This window comes from Eptatretus burgeri, chromosome 16 (genome assembly GCF_056783735.1).
Source record: "Eptatretus burgeri isolate ZD-2024b chromosome 16, Ebu_testis_v1, whole genome shotgun sequence".
Lineage (NCBI taxonomy): Eukaryota > Metazoa > Chordata > Myxini > Myxiniformes > Myxinidae > Eptatretus > Eptatretus burgeri.
The window spans coordinates 69,201,428-69,220,489 of NC_140976.1; the positions used below are offsets into that span (position 1 = coordinate 69,201,428).

Sequence of the window (19,062 nt, forward strand, 5' to 3'; positions counted from 1 at the left end):
CCATGCACATAATTGGAGCGAAATCCAAGACGCCAAAGTCCAAGGATGATGGTGGAAGGAAGCGAAGGCAGGTGTCGTTGTTGTGGTTTTTGGTGGTAGTTGTTGTTGATGATGTAGTAGTAGTTGTTGTTAAAAGATCTAATAAACCTGACTATACAATAATTCGTAGCGCACACATGTAATTCCCATTAGACAAACGGGGGATTCTAACTGTAAACACATACTTATTGAAATAACTAAGCTTAGGGACTCTGGCTGTTTGTGTGCACAAGGTTTCCAATTCCGTAAAAATATAACCTAACCCTTATAAAAATATAATGTATTAAAAATATTAAAAGAAATTAAATGAGTTACGGACGTAGCTTCTGGACGATCTTTATTGTTGACAAGCTTTCGGCCAAATAGGCCTTCTTCTTGGCCTTCTTCAACGACAGTTGAGGCACCCGGGTATACAGTATATGTTTTCAGAGTTAGTGTGAGAAATCGCTGAGGATATCCCAGCGATTCAATAGCTCAATAGGCTGTTGCCATATGAGTGTCACCATGTAAGTGATGTGGTCCTTGTGTTTGAGTCCCACGTTGAGGCAGAATTTTTTCACACAAAAGGTGATATTTTGTCACGTGAATGACTGAATAGTTTCTACCTACGACTGCGTTCACATTAATTAATCTCCTCTTTTCCGTTCAAGGTCACCCAAGTGAATCAAAATTGATGGCACACGCACAAGATGCAGACGGATCGAACAAGTTGCCTACCTTTTTAATGACTTATTTATCATGAATATTGGGGGCAATGTGGATGGGACGAGCAATTTGGAATAAACGGACACAAAGAGGGAAAAGGGAATTTATGTACAAGGGTGAGAAATAAATAAAACCGAACCCACACGAGGTGCCATAGATCACGCTTGTATAAACAAGAGAACTGCAGGCGAGGACTTTGCTTTGGCAATGCACGGAATGCAGGGCGATGATGCAGCTTGGGACCAGTGTCCCCGTTTCCAAGAGCCATCCTCCCTAAGAAATAACGACACAGTGCCAGCAATGAAGTGAGCCAACAATGAAGTAAGCCAGCGACGAAGTAAGCTAGTAACCAAGTAAGCCAGCGATGAAGTGAGCCAACAATGAAGTAAGCTAGCAACCAAGTAAGCCAGTGATGAAGTGAGCCAAAGGCTCAGCAAAACAGAGAAAGCAGAGAGAGCCTTATTTGTCCCAAAAAGGTTCCACTCCATTTGGATGTATGCCCAGAATCAGTCTTTGTGACCCTCTCACTAGGTGCTTCTTCTTCACCCTCCAGTCCAGCTCTGGTGTGCCCTTTCTCTCGGCCCCTCTTCATCCTTCTGTGGGGAATCCTCCTCCATGCCAACCCACCCACAAGGTGAACCAATAAAAATAAATGTTTTTCCCTGCTTCCGGGCCTGACAGCGCATTTCGCCACCATGGCTTGCACACATCGGCCTGAGAGCTCATTACTGCCTTTTCGGAAATGTGTGCCACTGTTTTTTGACAGGAGGTCCTCACCTGGCCCCGTCCACAAACTAGAGGTGTTTACGCATACAATTTTACCCTGCCTATCCTGTCTATATTAATTATATACCAGTTTTTGTCACATTACCCCTGAAACACTTTTCAAGAATCACCCGTTTCTTGGACTGATCAATAATTAACATTTTTCGAGACAACAATATGATGAATATTAAAAGTATCAACAAGTATTGAGCTCCTTTACGGCACATTGTCCCTTTAATTTCTTCTTCTTTTTTTTTTTCTTCATTGGGTTTCAGTGTGTCTGTCCAAGCCATAACTTTTTACCATTCGCACCTTTGTTTGCACCTTTATAAGAAAAAATTCAATCATAAAAGAGCTTGCCATTTAGCAATATTAAAAATAAAATTTAATGCATTTTCAGAAAAGCCAAGTTAAAAAGTAAAATATAAAAAAGTGAAAATATAAGTGTCATTATTCAGAACTTGTTTTCCATGCCAAAGCCAAAATACTCATGGTGTTTCCACACTGGACAGCCAAGCACAACCGTTGCTTGAACGATGACCGTTGTCTCCTATCACCAGCGGTTGCTATGAGCCTTCCGCCAATTTCATTGATAATGTGGGGCATTGATTGGCCATCGACTCCCATTGTTTAGATGGTGATAGGCTCAAACTTGTATGACTGACTAAAAGCAGCGTATTTCTGGCACTTCATGTTTTCCACATCGGTGGCCACCGCTCCGGCTGTAATAGCTGTGTTGTTGATGTGGGATTCAGCAAACGTGTCGACATGGGTGCAGTCCCAAGTTAGACTTCTCCCGTTCTTGTAGGGGACAATATTCAAGCCATCAGAGTGGATACTTTCACCACGATCTAAATCAAGGGGTTCCAAGACAGATGGTACCACTGCCCCATGAAGGTCACACTTGACCATGTCGTTCAGGGCTGCATGTGTTTGTGAATGACCAGCACTAAAATGGCATGGCAAACCATGATGGCCAAGCATATGAATCATTCTACCACATCGACACTTATGACACTCACAGACCATCGCTGCAACTCGCAGTGCGACCGCAGACCTCAACCCAGGAACTCTGGGTCAAGCTGGGTTCCCACGGAGAGAACAGGGTCTGCATAGAGCCACAACCTGCTATCCTTGGTCAGGTCAGGTCATGTATGGGAGCATGCGCCAGAGCAGTGCGTCGCTGCGGACGCAGCCTTGGTCGCTGCGGCCCAAAGACGGGCTCTGGCGACCTGATCAACCCCAGTCATCAGGCTAGCAAACGACACTCTTGCTGCCTCGACGCCCTAAGCTTTTTGGCTGAGCCGGGCCAGACCTTCAGGTTCACCAGCATAAACGGCATAAACCAAGATCCATGTCCAAGCATGAGCGGCATAAACCAAGTCAACACAGCCACTGCCAACTTCCCCGTTTGTGCCAAACCACTTACGTGGGACAGAATGGCATCAACCAAGGGGTGGACAGCCAGTGATGAGGAAATTAAGCCAGGGATGGCAATGTCAGTCGCCTTCCCGAAACCCAGACCACCCTGCTTAACTGCAAGCAATTTCATCGAAAGCAACATTGAAAATTTTGCTCATGGTTTCGTGGATGGTATGGTCAAATGCTCCAAGTTGCACACCATTCCAGTAGGAGGGAGATGTACACAAGATATGCAGGAGCTTGAGCAGGGCGAAGCAATTTTTGAGCAAAACAAATGCTTTGTGAGCATCGATTAGCTCCATGCAGCCTGCCATCTGAATCACATCGTCATGCTTCTCGGTGCTGGCATTAGGCGATGGCCTCAAAGAGGTCAGAGCACCAAGAAGGGTGCAGTCATCGGTCTGGACAATCTTGATATCGGGGAGGACTGCCTTGAATATAGCCTCGGTAAGGCCTCGGTCACATTTGCCACGGTAGCCGTGGGGTCTCCAAAATCTACGGCCATTAGCAATTATACGGCGGCCACAGTATTTCCACGGTCACACAATGTAGCAGTCACATGTTTTTATTTTTCGGGGAGCTGCGCGGCATATTTATAAATTGTGGAGACCGAAAACGTGGGGTTGTCATACGGTCTTTGATTTGATGTCGCACGGTGACCTTAGAGCGTTCCTGCGGCGGCCATAGAATTTTCAAGGCAGACGCAAGGCGACCGCAGGGGGGCCCAAAGGCGAACGTGCGGCCAGACAGATGGTAACGAATGGGTTAATTTTTTTTTTTTTACAATTTTTTTTTTTCGGCTTGTCAAATTTCTATGGCGAACGTAGAAATGAAAAAAGTTATAACTCCGCGTTATAATTCCACGGAGACCTTACTGCCTGTAAAATATAGCCATACGGCGTCGGGCCACCCTGAGGCCACCTCAGAAACTCTGCGGCCGCCACACGTTTCTGTCAATTCAGAGGGCGTATGACCGCCGTATCCTCGCCATAGAGCAAATGTGACAGGCCTTAGGTCTTAGAAATTGTGGAGACCGAAAACGTGGGGTTGCCATATGGTCTTTGATTAGATGTCGCATGGTGACCTTAAGGGGGCCCTGCGGTGGCCATAGAATTTTCAAGGCAGATGCAAGGTGCCCGCAAGGCGACTACAGGGGGCCCAAAGACGAACGTGCGGCCAGACGGATGGTAACGAATGCGTTAATTTTTTTTTTTTTTTTACCATTTCTTTTCTTTCGGCTTGTCGAATTGCTACGGCGAACGTAGAAATGAAAAAAGTTATAACTCCGCGTTATAATTCCACGGCGTCCCCTACGGCCTGTAAAATATAGCCCAACGGCATAGGGCCACCCTGAGGCCACCTCAGAAACTCTGCGGCCACCACACGTTTCTGTCAATTCAGAGGGCGTACGGCCACCGTATCCTCGCCGTAGAGCAAATGTGACTTAGGCCAAAGTTGACAGTCGTCTGGCGATGCATGGTTCAGGATAGTTAGTTCACACTTGCTGCTGTTAATCTCAAGTCTAATGTCGATCAGTTGAGCCATGATATTCTGATGGTCTGCCAGCACTTTCGCAGGCTCATTACCAAACCATGCATCGTCAAGGTACCATGCATTAAGCTCCCACGGAACCCTCCTAACTATGGGTTCAATGCCCAGGCAGAAAAGGCCAAGCCTGAAGGGGTCGCCCTGTTGGATGCCCGTTGCTGAATGATTAGCCTCATCACCATGTAATACGACTGAAGGCCTGGTGTATGCCTGCCAGATGAGCAGATATATGCTGGGGGTGCCCCTTTCTTGCTTTTGACTCATAAAATCACATCTGAAGCAGTTAAATGTGTTATGCATGTCGATCTTAAGTAAAACGTGGTTTGGAGGCGGATTTTTCAATTAATGTCTGATAGCATGAGCAGCCGCTTCACATTGATCTTTGTATGAATAGTCCAATTGGACAGGGCATAGCTCGGCCCCAGGTTCATCAGAAAAAAACATCAAAAGCTGGCTTTGGTCATGAGTCAGCAAAACATGTTGCCTGCCACGATCGAGCAAACACCGCCATCTTTCTTGGTTAAACCAAAGAGATTGGCGCCAAAAAAAAATAGGACACACGGCTTCCAAAATCTCCCCAACCCCTGCAAAACCATATTAATAAACTGTGAGAGAAGAGAGTAGGTGAGCCCCCGCTTCGGCAGATTCCTTGCCCAGAAGAGTCTGAAGGTGGTCTGGTCTGAAGCCAACCCGGATGGAAATAGATTGACTGAGGTCCGGACAGAATGCTCTGAGAGAACCACTGGAGCGGCCAAAACCTGAAAGGTTTAGGTCTGGTGGCGCAGCCGGATGTTTGGCTTTTAGCACATTAATAATTTTGGCTGATTGTGGAGCATGCCCATCACAGGACGCCAACTCTCTGATGGCACCCTTGATGTCCATATCGGCGAAATTGGCCTTCACCCTTTTGTTAATGTGTTGCTGGTCGTCAACGTTGTGGGCCTAAATGATGGGGTTGCTTTAAAGGGTGAATGGAAGAGGTGGCAGGCCATCCAAATCCCCCCAAAATGGCCACCTGACGCTTGACTTTGGATGCCAGCGACACATTGGGAGAGTCCAGTGCCTCTTTATCAGGCACAATAAAGCCAAAAAAAACAAAAGACAAGGAGCCGATGCCAGTCCATCGGGGCTTGGTCCTCAAGGGCGTCACAGAGGAGTTTGCTGAGGGCATTGGCAAAAGGAATATGCGTGTCCTTAAGTACTTTTGGGAGTACGCTGCAATTGTCATGCCATCTCGTCAAGTAGGTGGAAATGGCCATTGGTTGGGAAGGGGTAACTGGTGGAAGGGGGGAGTTCAATATGATCCTGCAGCAAGCTGGACATGATCAGTTGGTCGAAAACATCACCACCTGACACCCAGACAATTTAACATAAAAGTAGTGGTAGCGAGAGTTCCATGACTGACACTGGATGAAACACTTCCTCGTATTGACAAGCTTGCATTTGGGACATGTGTGTGTATTGTCCAAAGTAACCATGCTGGGAACTAAGGGGTTAATTGATGGTGTCATTTCCAACGGTGCTCCCAAAGGAACTTGCAATGCTACTCACCACTCCAACGGATCTAAAGCCGCTGTCAAAATTATCACCGGCCGCTCCGGCAGCGGCCACCAATCCGCTGTTGTGTTGGCCATTGTGAAGGCCCACACTGCCAAACGCAGTGTGGGTCTTAGCCCACACCACTTTTGAAGGCGAAGGGCTTTTGCCTTCACACCACTTTTCGCCTTCACACTGCTTTTGTGGGCCTTTGCCCACACCGCTTCGCCTTCAGCACATTGCGAAGGCCGACACCATTGCGAAGTCCACCTGTCGTAGTCATCAATGCCAGCCACACCGCCGCTGGCCACCAAATGTTTGTCATTGCTATCGCCAACACTGGCCGCACCGTCAGTGTCTGCCGAACGCCCGTCGTCATCGATTATAGCCACACAGCTAGTTGCCACCGAATACTTGTCGTTGTTATTGACACCAGCCACACTGCCAGTGGTCACTGAACGCCTGTCATCATTATCGACGCCACCCACACCCCCAGTGGCTGTCGACCGCCCATCATCGTCATCGCCATCGCTGGCCCCACTACCAGTGGCTGCCGAACACTGGACACGGCGAAGTTTCATGTTGGGTTGTGCACAACATAGCCTTGCGGCTGTTGTCTGCTTCCGTGTGACAATCGTGCTGCAGCACATCTTTCCAGCACACCTTTTGAAATCACCTTGTTCCAGCACACCTTTTGAAATCTTTTTTGGATTCAACTTATTTTGTCAGTTATTTTAAGAGCAACCTCCCTGTTCGTCAGAGTGTGTCTGGCAAGCTTCACTTTGGCGAAGTTACCCTTCCCGATCGTCTTGGAGATCCGCTAATTGGCAATCTATGACTGATCATCGGCTGCTTGCGGCCTAGTTCCAGCAACGTATTCCACCACCAAGTCCTTGCTTGGACATGGTCGTAATATCGGCAAAGTGGTGGTCTCCATCCCGCTCGTTCAACGTCGGGAGCGGGATTCGCATGGCCTTGTTGCTCTGCCTGAGTCCGTCCCACTCATTCACAATGTGTTTGTGGTTCAAACCTTCACGATGAGGGAACGAATCATCGACAAACTCGTGCTTCACCTTTGCCCTCACAATAACACCGAGTCCCGCCTCCTTATCCTCGGGTGGATGGACCCTGGACACGCAGTCTGCGGGAGAACCTCCTGGAGCAACCGAGTTTCCTCCATCGGAACTGCTTGTGGATCCCAGGGGATTCGCACTGTGATCTTCACCGGAGAGATCTCGGTTCATGGTGCACCGGATGGGACACGACCATGTGCTGTGTTGCTTCAACCATGTGTCTACGTTGGTAACCATTGCAAAGCCCCGTCAGTCACACTCGCGCACATTGTGTTCGTCACTCTTCCCACTCGCCGATGGAAACTACTTTTGAGTGTCCCAATTCTTAACACAACGGTTTGGCTCATTGGAGTTTGGCTTTCCGCCACACAACCGACTTGGACACCACTTCCATGAAGAACGTCATGTCGTCCAAACCCTTATTGTCCCTTTTCACAATTGATTTCTTCTCCCTTATAAATTAACATTTTTTATTGATAGTCTTAATGAATCCAATTAAAAATACCCATTTGTTCTAGATCTTTCTTATTTCATTGAAATCAATTTCATTTTCTGACATTCTTGTTCATAGAATGAATCCAAAATGTATTCTCCATTCGAAACACATAATTTACAATTGCAGGGAAATGTCTAAAATAGCAACAATTTTTAAAATCTCATTATTCCATTTTTGTAAAACCTTTTTCAAAATGTGATTTCCATCTGTAAATTCTGACAATATCACAAACTTTTAATTTAGGTTTTCTCGCTTTAATCTCTTTTTCATCTTCCAATTACCTCCGCCACCAAAGGTGAAGGAGGTTATGTTTTCAGCCTTTTCTGTCTGTTTGTTTGTTTGTCTGTGTACAGGATATCTCAAAACGTTGGGGACGGATCCGGATGAAATTTTGTGGACAGGTTCGGTGTGTGACAAAGACGAACCCATTAGATTTTGGTGAAGATCTGGATCTGTATCCGACTACTAGAATTTTTAAAATGATTCTTCACCATTGAGAGATAGGGCCAAGAACGAAAAATAGCACAATATCTCAAAAAGTTGTGGACGAATCTGGATGAAACTTGGTGGACACGTTGGCTGTGTGACAAGGAAGAATTGATTAAATTTTTTGTGAAGATACGGATATGATAATTTTTTTAAGTGATTCTTCACCATGGAAAGATAGGGCCAAAAATGATATATACCATGATATTTCAAAAATGTATTGGGCCCGATGTGTTCTCGTGGATCAGGCATTACGTGGTGGAGGCATGCACTCTACCAAGTGCCCTTCTAGTTTTGTAAATGTTTCTGATGGTTTTACTTTTGTTGAGGAATGAACTATATTGTTGTAATCATCTACAATATATTGAACAATAGAAACCCATTTCTGAAGTCCCAATTCAGTTTAAAATAAAAAATAAATATTAATGCACTCTCTCTTGTCTCTCCCTTCATTATAAGTCCTGTATAATGTAACACCATTGTCTTTAAGAAAATTCACAAATGTCCCGTTATGCAACTCTGTTTCTTCATCAATCCTTAATCTATTTGGTTTCCTTTTGCTTTTCTTAAAAAAAAAATTGCGGATTTGGAAAGACCCCATGGAGACACATTCAACATATAAAAGAATCCTGGAGTTTACATATTTCCATAGTGATTGGTTAATTAGGTTACCCATATCAAGGGTCAGGGAGATGAGTTGTTATTAGAGGTAGAACCTTCCCCCATTGTTTCCTTCAAACATCATTTCCAAACCGTGATTTTCCAACTCCGTATTCGCACACCTTCTTTTCCGACACCATACACGAATTGCCATATTCAAACCACCATTTTCAAACAAGCATTCTCAAACCTTTATTCTCTGACACCAAACTTGAACCTTCATTTTCATGCTTCATTCTCACACACATCATCAAACCATGTCATCTCACCAGTATTTTGGCCCCAGCATTTTGGCCAGATAATTGCCATTCCAGCACTGTAATGGTCATGGTCCTTCGCCCTTCCAGAATCTGATCAAACGAAGCTCTGCCTGAAATGCACACCCTCCCTTCTCCCCCCCTCCCCCATCTCTGTGCTCCATTAACAAATCACGGCCATGAGATCGCAGCGCGTCTCCACCAATCGGATCGGTTGCTAAAAGCAGACGTCATGGGCGACACCGTGCAGGCGACAGTAAAAACCCAGTATGGAGTGGATGTGGAGGAGTTCGCACACCAGAGAGCATGTGTGCAGATCTGGAGCAGTCCAAATCCGGGATAGAGCAAGTCCGATCCTGAGGGAGTTTGCATTCAGTCCAGGAGTGAAAACACTAGCGGTTCTAGCGGTTCACAAGGCACCAAGCAGAGTGCTTCCCGATGCTACCGAGTGCTATCCAGTGGAACATGAAGGCATTAGGCAAGCACTTCCCATTGCTACTCAGCATAACCCAAAAGCACGGAACGGGTTGCTCATGAAATGTGCCAGGCAGAATGTGTGCACCTGACAGGAAAACAATGGCGTGAAGGGAAACACCCCTCAACATGTCAGGCGGTACGGTGTTCCTCACACCCTGGTGACAGGAAAGGTGTGATGCATGGCATTCTTCAAAACTTCCAGGTAGAATGGTGCTAACCAAGCCAGTAGAAATGATTTCTCACACATCCGTCGCACACGCACCGTATAACCTTGCATCTTCCAGCACATACTCCTCAAGGCTTGTCTGTTGTGGAGCATCAATGTAGTGACACGAGACCCCCAACAGTTATTTTCAGAGTGAAGCACCTCACAATACCAAATAACACCTCACCTCCCACCTGCACCTCTCATTTACCGACATCAACACCTTGTTCAGCCCCACGGGAGCCAAGCCTGCTCACATATGGGTGAGGAATGGGTCGCCAATGTGGCCCGACTTCTTTCTTTCTGTCCCCTTGTCTGTCTAATTTGCCCGGATTAATGTGGTGCCTGTCTTTCTTTGGTAAGGCCAGATGTATAAGGGGTTTCTTTGAGTGCTCGTGGTAAGACCGTTCTTGTGTGACACTGCATTGCTTGTAAATAATTGCTTTGTGAAAAATAAGTGCTTGCTGTCGTGTTTATGTGGGCAGGGATAAATCAACGGTGAGGTAATGTGAGTCATAGTGCTGAGACCCTGCCAGACTTGGCCTTCTCAGATGGAGTCTGTGGTTGCTTAGCAACCCGTTGGGTCATGGAGTTATCCATGGCTTGCAGCTTCAGGGTCAATGGTCGGGATTTTTTTTTGTACTTGACAGAAAGACAACACATGATGGTATACATATGCACATCAGTATGTTTCACAATGCGGTCAAAGATGGCCGACTTGCGGTCATTTTAGTTGTAAAAAAATAAATAAAGGTATCAAACACCTCCTCAAGCATTTCTCGGACATGCATTTATCAATGTTTTTGAAACTTTGCACACTGATAAAGAATGATGGATTATGGAAGCACGTCATTTTTTTTCAAGAACAGTTCCAAGATGGCCAACTGGCGGCCATTTTGTTACTTAAATGTGCTGCCCCCAACCATTTCTCAGACATGCATGGTCTGATTTTGTTCAAACTTGGCACAATCACAGTACGTGATGGCGTACATGTGCGCCTCATTTTATTTTGTAATCTGATCGAAGATGGCCGATTGGTAGGCTGCCGGCCATTTTAGTTATTAAAAAGCGCAGTATAGAACACGCCCTCAACCATCCCTCGGATTTGCATTTACCGATCTTGTTCAAACTTGGCACACAGATAATGAATGATAGCTTAAGGCCCTGTCACAGCTTGACGATTTAGCCAGCGTATGCCTGACGTATGCAAAATTTGGCTAAAATACTGGCACACGTCGAATACGTTATGGGTAAGTTTGTACACGTTAAGAGCATGCTGGCATACGTTGTAGTACGCTGGCTTTTTTTCGTAGTACGCTGGCATACGTCTTTGTACGCTGGCACACGTCGAATACGTTATGGGTAAGTTTGTATACGTTAAGAGCACGCTGGCATACGTCGTTGCACGCTGGCTTTTTTTCGTAGTACGCTGCCATACGTCTTTATACACTGGCATACGTCGTAGTACGCCGAGGTGTTAGACAAATTTTCCATGCTTGAAATTTTTTGACATATGCCAGCGTATGACTCACACGTTCCGCATAATGCTGGCCATAAGTTGTGGGCACGTTATGCGATCGTTGACACACGTCGACACATGTCGACACACATTACTTGTAAGTTACTCATTAGTCAAAACACGTCGAGGTAATGTTTAGCATACCCGAAACTTATTTCTAACCTATGAGTAACGTGTTGTAGGCACGTTACGCGATCGTTGACACACGTCGACACACGTTACTTGTACGTTACTCATAAGTCGAAACACATCGAGGTAATGGTTATCGTCAGTGTTCCAGACTACCTGTTTTTTTTGTTTTTCTTCGGTATGACGGTGATGTTGACACTTCGATTTCTAGTGCGGTTATAATATAATATAATTACTAGGCTGCCGCTCAACGATTTAAATCATAACCGCACTGGAAATCAAAGTGTCAACATCACCGTCATACCAAAGAAAAAAAAAAAACCCCAAAAAACCAGGGAGTCTGGAACACTGACGCTAACCATTACCTCGACGTGTTTCGACTTATGAGTAACGTACAAGTAACGTGTGTCGACGTGTTTCAACGATTGCGTAGCGTGCCTACAACTTATGCCAGCGTATGTGGAATGTGTGTCATACGTCATGTACGTCGAGAAATTATCAACATGCTGAAAATTTCTCGACGTACTCAGCGTATGACGACATATGCCAGAAAACTACGATGTATGCCAGCGTACTACGACGTATGCCAGTGTCCTCTTAACGTATACAAACTTACCCATAACGTATTCGACGTGTGCCAGCTTGGTTCGGCAAATTTTTCATACGTCGGCATACGCTGGCTAAAACGTCAAGGTGTGACAGCGGCTTCACACTTCGATGTCTCGTGCGGCTATGATTTGAATCGTCGAGCCGCAGCCTATGAATAGCCTACGTCACGTGATCGTCGGCGATACGCTGCTGCGCTATGCATAAGTTAGACTATCGTTGGGGATAGGTTGGGAACGCCGACAACACGCTCAGCATTCGTTGGTACAAGTTATCTATATGTGATTAAAACGTTCTGTGTACGTTACTAACACGTTATGCATATGTCCAACACGTTATTATACGCCCAAAACTTTTTTAAAAACATCAATAGTTCAGCGTACGCCAGGGTTTTACATACATTTTGAGACCTTGCCATACGCTGGCTAAAACGTCAAGGTGTGACAGCCCCTTTACATATGCACCTCATTTCTTTTGGAGATCAGATCCAAGATGGCCGACCAGTGGCTATTTTGTTACTGAAATGTGTCCCCAACCATTTCTCAGACATGCATGATCTGATTTTGTTCAAATGTGGCACAAATACAGTACAGAGACAGACACGTTAAATTTCTTCATTTCAGCTGTATATCACAGTTTTACTCAGTGATTTGTACTTATATTCGACTATTTATTTGCAGAAACGAGTTCCTGGGTCTTTTATGACAATTACCTCTGCCTCAAACCCAGGGAGCACACAAACATTCCGATTTTCAAAGAGGATGAATTGGTGGCCAATCGGAAGGTGGAGTCAGCGAGCGTCATATAGCTCAGAATCTTGGCATTCCACTTTCTACGGTGAATCGGGTGATTGTGCAATTCAACAGCGAAGGCAAGTTATCCACATCTTCCCGTTCTGGTCGATCTGGGCCCTCAGAAAAGTATCTTCGAGCTGTCAAGCGGTCCATTGAGAAAACTCCCCGTTGCATTGCAGCAGATGTTGCAGAGGAGGTTCAAGTTATTTCAAGAACTGCTGTGTGGTACCTTCAGCAACCTGGCTATTATGGGAGAGCAGCTCGGATAAAACCTCTTTTTGACCACCCAACATTCAAGGGAGACAGAAGTGGGCTGACGAGATGGCCGCCAGACCAGTGGAGATTTGGCAAACTGTCATTTTTTCTCATAAGTCCCGATTTACTCAATTTTTTGACAGTGGACGCGTATGGGTCTGGAGACTTCCCAGTCAAGAGTTCGCTTTGAACCGATTGTAGCCATTTGTCAAACACGGTGGTTTTGCAGTGATGGTGTGGGAAGAAAGATGGAGCACTGGTCGGTCAGAGGTTGTGGAGTGTGTTGGCAACATCAACTCTACGATATAAATTTCTGTCCTTGAGGATGGATGTCTCCCTGTCTTCTCCACTGGTCAGATGGTCAAAAACAACACCCTGTTCATGGAAGATGGAACTCCATGCCACACTGCAAAAAGGACCAAAGAATGGCAGGACAGAAATGGGATCAAGCGACTTCCATGGCCAAGTCAGTCTCTTGAGATGAATCCCATTGAACACCTCTGGGCCATATTGGATTGAGCTGTGCAGAAGAAGTCCAGGAAACCAACATCACGGCCAGAATTGCTCAACCTTTTGTGTGAAGCCTGGGCAGAAATCCCACAAGAGAACATTTCGGAACTCATTAGTTCTATGCCTGAAAGAGTAAAAGCATTTAAATCTGCAAATGGCAAGTCTACCAAATACGAGTGTATATATTAAAATAAATCAAATGTTCTTCATATGTTAAATAAATAAATTCTTTAAAAATCATGGTGTCTATTTACTTCTGTCATGTCTCTGTACACAATGGCAAACACTTGCACCTCACTTTATTTTGCAATCTGGTCAAAGATGGCCGACTGGAAGACTGGCAGCGATTTTATTGTAAATAAATATGGGCAAGCCCTTCAACTCTGTACAGGAAAATATTGAAAACAACGCAACAGGGGCGAGGGCGGAGGAGCTCCTTGTGAGCCAACGGCCATCCATATCTAGTACCCAACTGTGTCTGCGGATGTCCTCCTGCAGTTGGCTTACTTCTTATTAGGAGGTTGGTGGCAGGATTTGCACTCCGGCCACCGTAAAACCCTTCATTCCGCAAAACACAAAAACGCAAAAAAAATCTGAAAACCCACTCTGTGGGAGTACCTCCTGTGCAGCTTCCCTTCGTAAGGCAGCTCACCGGATGACGGGATTGGGGCAAAGTCTTCAGGACCCCCAATCTGTGATGATAGGAGGGAAACCATGGGATAACATTCCCGGGTTAGATTGCGGGAGAGTATGTCGGAGTGGTGCTGAAGTGTCGGCCACCACACGGCGGACTCCTTTGGTTAACCTGAGGCGGTCCCTTCGGGTGGGTGCCTGGAATGTCCTATCCCTAAGAGAGGATGATCACCTGTCTCTGTTATCATCTGAGCTCAAGCCTTTGGACATCGGGATTGCAGCTCTCTCTGAGGTTTGGAGACCGGATTGCGGCGAGATAATGGTGGGTGGTTACACCTACTATTGGTCTGGTCGCTCTGATGGTTACCATACTCAAGGAGTTGCTGTAGCTGTGTCCAATAAGCTGACTCCAATGATAAATGAGGTAACACCGGTCAATGAGCGTATTATGAGACTCAGGATTCATCACTCCTTTAGTGTCGTTTCCCTGGTCTCTGTTTTTGCTCCGACTGAGGCGAGTGATCTCACCGTGAAGGATGCATTCTACGCCACGCTCGAGTCTGTGGTTGATCAGTGCCCCAGACGAGATACACTTCCAGTCTTGGGGGATTTCAATGCATCGACTGGAACTGATAGGGATGGTTATGAGACGTGTGTTGGTCCCCATGTGTCAGGAACAATGAACCAGAATATCACTAAGTTCCTTGACTTTGCAAGAAGTCATGGACTTCGGGTGGCCGGTTCATGGTTTCAGCGCCCACAAGCTTATTGCTGGACTTGCTATTCCAACGCTGGTGGTGTGGTAAAGGAGATTGACCATGTCCTCGTTGATGGTCGCTGGAGGATGATCCAGAACTGCAGGGTCTACCGGAGTGCTTCGTTCCTCAATACTAACCACCGGCTTCTTGTAGCACCTCTGAAGTTGCACCTTAAATCGAGGAGAATGGTACCATCCCAGCCTAGGCTGGATGTTGACAAGCTCAAGGATGAGAAGGTAGCTGAGGAGTTTGCAAACAAGCTGAGAAGAGATTTGGGGGGTCTGGGTGCTTTGGGAGGTCCTGAAGAGTTGTGGAGTGCCTTCAAGACCACCGTCCTTGATGTTGCCTGTGGATGTCTCAGAACTCACCGCAGGGCAAAGAAGAATTTTGTCTTTCAAGGGACACTGGATATCATTGACCAGAGTCGCAGGGCCAGACTGAATGGCAGAGCTGAGCTGTTCAGGGAGCTGAGGCGTAAAACTGTACGTGCACTGAGGGTGGACAAGGAGGCCTATGTGTGAGGAATCTGAGAGGCGGTAGAGCTTCACCTATGGTCAAGTGATTCTCATCCTGCTTACAGGGGAATTCGCACATTGCGTTCATCCAAGACCATCCCTCAGTGTACTGCAGTTAGAGCAGAGGGTTATCGGCTCTTGACAGAGGAGTCCGAAGTGAAGGCCCGCTGGGCCGGTTACTTTGAGCGGTTGTACCAGGCTGATCCACCAGCTGTCGAGTTGGACGTCAGGGGTGTTAGAATAACTGTTGCTGACCCTCCAATCAACTGTGGTCCACCTTCGCTTGTGGAAACACAGGCTGCGGCGAACCGGTTGAAATGGGCTAAGGCTCCAGGGATCTGTGGCATCCGTGCTGAACTTCTCAGGGCTGGTGGAAATGCTGCACTCGTGTCGTTGCATGCAGTTCTGTGCTCTGCCTGGAACACAGGCATCATCCCAACTGACTGGAAGAGGGGCCTTGTTGTCCCTGTCTGGAAAGGGAAGGGTGATCGCCAAGACTGCAACAACTACCGAGGGGTGACGCTGCTCTCAGTGCCGGGCAGGGTCTTTGCTCGGATAATTCTTGATCAGATTCACCAACATCTGCTTGAGCATCAGCGTCCAGAACAGTCAGGCTTTACACCAAAGAGGTCAACGATTGACCGTATCCTTGCCCTTCGGGTCCTCACCGAACGCAGACGAGAGTTTGGGCAGGGGCTGCTTGCAGCCTATGTTGATCTCTGTAAAGCGTTCGATTCAGTGAACTGGGATGCCCTCTGGAGGATTCTAGGTCTTCGTGGGGTGCCACCAAAACTTATCGATCTGATGTCTGAACTCGACTCTGGCACTGAGAGTGCTGTGACATGTGGTGGTACCATCTCTGACTTATTTCCAGTTGTTACTGGAGTTTGTCAGGGGTGAGTACTGGCCCCCCCACACTTTTCAGCACTTGTATGAACTGGATTCTAGGGAGGATGTCGGAGAGATCAAGCTGCGGTGCATTATTTGGGAATGTCAAAATCTCTGACCTTGATTTCGCAGATGATGCAGTCATCTTTGCAGAGACTTTAGATATCCTTTCGGGGGCCCTCGAGGTGCTGAATGAGGAGTCGGAGCTGCTGGGATTATGGGTTTCCTGGGTCAAAACTAAGATCCAGGCTTTCAATGACATCTTTGATGCTGCTGTCCTGTCTGTGGTGAGCATGTTGACGTCATGGAGAGATTCACTTACCTTGGCAGTGATATTCATGTCTCTGCTGGCTGTGAGTCAGAGGTCGATTGACGTCTGGGTCAGGCCTGGGGAGTCATAGATTCACTGGATCATGGGGTGTGGCGCTGACGGTACCTGTGCGGGAGGACGAATGTCTGAGTCTTCAGGACCTTGGTGCTTCCAGTCTTGCTCTACGGATGCGAGACTTGGACTCTGACCAAGGATGTGAGATGGAGACTTAATTCCTTTGGTACCAGGTCTCTTCGGAGAATCCTTGGCTATCGCTGGTCGGACTTTGTGTCTAACGAGCGGTTGCTGAGAGAGATTCAAATGAGATTTGTTACCTGCATAGTCCGTGAGCGTCAACTGCGGCTGTGGCTGTGGCTCTTTTTCCTGATGCTGATCCTGCTCACCAGATTCTCTCAGCGAGGGAGTCTCGTGAGTGGAGGAGGCCAATGGGCCGACCACGTGCCTCGTGGTTGCAGCAGGTTGATCGGCATCTCAAGGAGATGGGGATGGGCCAGGCATCTGCCTGGGGGATGGCCAGATGGAGGCCCCTGGAGTACCGGCGGAAAGTGGACGCAGCGACGCGCTACTCTGGCGCATGCTCCCATACCTGACCTGACCTGAGGGGCTCAGACATTTTATCTTTTTTCCTTGTTTATTCGAAATTTTAACAGACTTACACAAAGGAAAGTTTTCTGTATATTTTTCTTTCACCACTTGTAGTTCTAGCCTTTAACATCATCAACATTTTAAGAATACTTTTAATACTTTACTTTCTCATTTATTTAGAGTTCAAAAGTTAGAATCTTCAAGAAACAATGTTCTCAAAGTCTATAACACCAACATAATAATATATTCCGTTCCTGCATCTTCTTCCTCTTTCTCACTTTCCAAATATCCCACCAATGCTCCATTTACCTCTAAGAGAAACACCTGCTCCTTTCGGGAGCATTGGCATGCCGTCGTCTGTCCCCACCCCCTTGAGGATCTTTTTTTGTGCCTATGATCTGACCATGGCTACTACCATCATGTATGCACAATGTGTTGGAGATTGGACCAGCCATGATTGTTTTCAATGATTTTTAGATGTACATACACACGTGCGTGTGGAGAATTGCCTTATTTAATATTGTAGGATTCCTCCCTCTTTCTTCCTCTTCATCTTGTTCCTCTTTTCCTTCTTCATCATCATCCCTCACAACCCTTGAGTCATGTGTAAACAGGATATCAATCATGTTGTAAGTCGCCGAGCTCTTTGAAGTAACTCAACAACACTGACAGTACTTGTTCATGTTCCCACCAAAACTCGCACTGCTCGGCCTAGCAGACACTTTAAAAGAGCATTTTGGACTAATTTAAAAAAGGAAAGAACCTAAAACATCGGCTCACATGGATGAGGGTTCATAAATACTAACACGAAGGTGGACTGATAACGTTTATCTGTTGCATGAGTGATGCATCACACATATATATATATATATATATATATATATATATATATATATATATATATACATACATACATACATACATACATACATACATACATACATACATACATACATACATACATACAGTTTAACAGAGAGATTCAGGATGAAATTTTCAGGAATTATTCAAGTGGTTAATTCATCTGGAGAACCGGAATGCTGGTGGCATCATTACAATGACCACGGCTGTGCTACTGATGCATTCCCCCTATATGGGTAGATACACGTTGAGGCGGTTACCTCTGCTGCCGATGCGGTCGGTTCAGGTACCGGTCAGCATTCACCTACTTCTGCTAAAGACGTTATTAGATCCTTAGCGTGTTGGCATCAAGTTGTTCGTAGACTGGCCAACAGGCTTAACATTCTATTTGAAGGACGGTGCATTCACTGATGCAACACCCTGCCTGTGAAGTACCAGGGAGACAGTTTATACTCAGGTTGGGAATCGAACCCAGAGTAGTGACATGTCATCATCTCTGAGCTATCCTGTGAGCCCCGATTATTAAATTACTATCACCAGCAAATATGCACAAAGATTTATGATGTCATAATTTGTTTCATGTATTCTACAGATTGACATTTTCTCTTGTTTTTATTTTAGGAGTGTGCTTTGTCCATGTGGCTTCAGTATTCCGACGGCACGACAGTTCCACTGAACGTGTACAACCGTGCTGAGTACATCCTATCCGTGTCCTCACTCGACGAGAGAGTGGCCTCTGTAGATCAGGCCCAGCACTCCCCGTGGCCTGTTGTGATTGTCGAGGGTAAAGGCCAAGGCTACTACATTAATGTTGAGGTGAACATTGATGATGCTTGCCTGAAGCAAAAAAGAAAGACGACACTGGTGTCGAACTTGGTGTACATCCGGCATCTTTTTGGAGACGATGATTACCATGTCAGTGCTCTTGACCACCAAGAAAACAACAAAAGCGTTTTGGAACCCTTCACCATAAAAAGCCATTTCCCCTTGGACAATGCAGGCATCATTC

The 19,062-nt window shown here is 46.2% G+C and overlaps 1 protein-coding gene across 1 annotated transcript in view; it reads left to right on the forward strand.

The window, feature by feature from the left end:
- LOC147011262 (transmembrane protein 132E-like) overlaps positions 1 to 19,062 on the forward strand; it is a 647,886-nt gene that overhangs the window by 627,537 nt on the left and 1,287 nt on the right. Inside the window, exon 9 of the mRNA XM_085858763.1 lies at positions 18,675 to 19,062. This exon is cut by the window's right edge and continues 1,287 nt beyond it. Within this exon, the coding sequence (XP_085714889.1) occupies positions 18,675 to 19,062 (388 nt within the window). The remainder of the gene's footprint in view (positions 1 to 18,674) is intronic.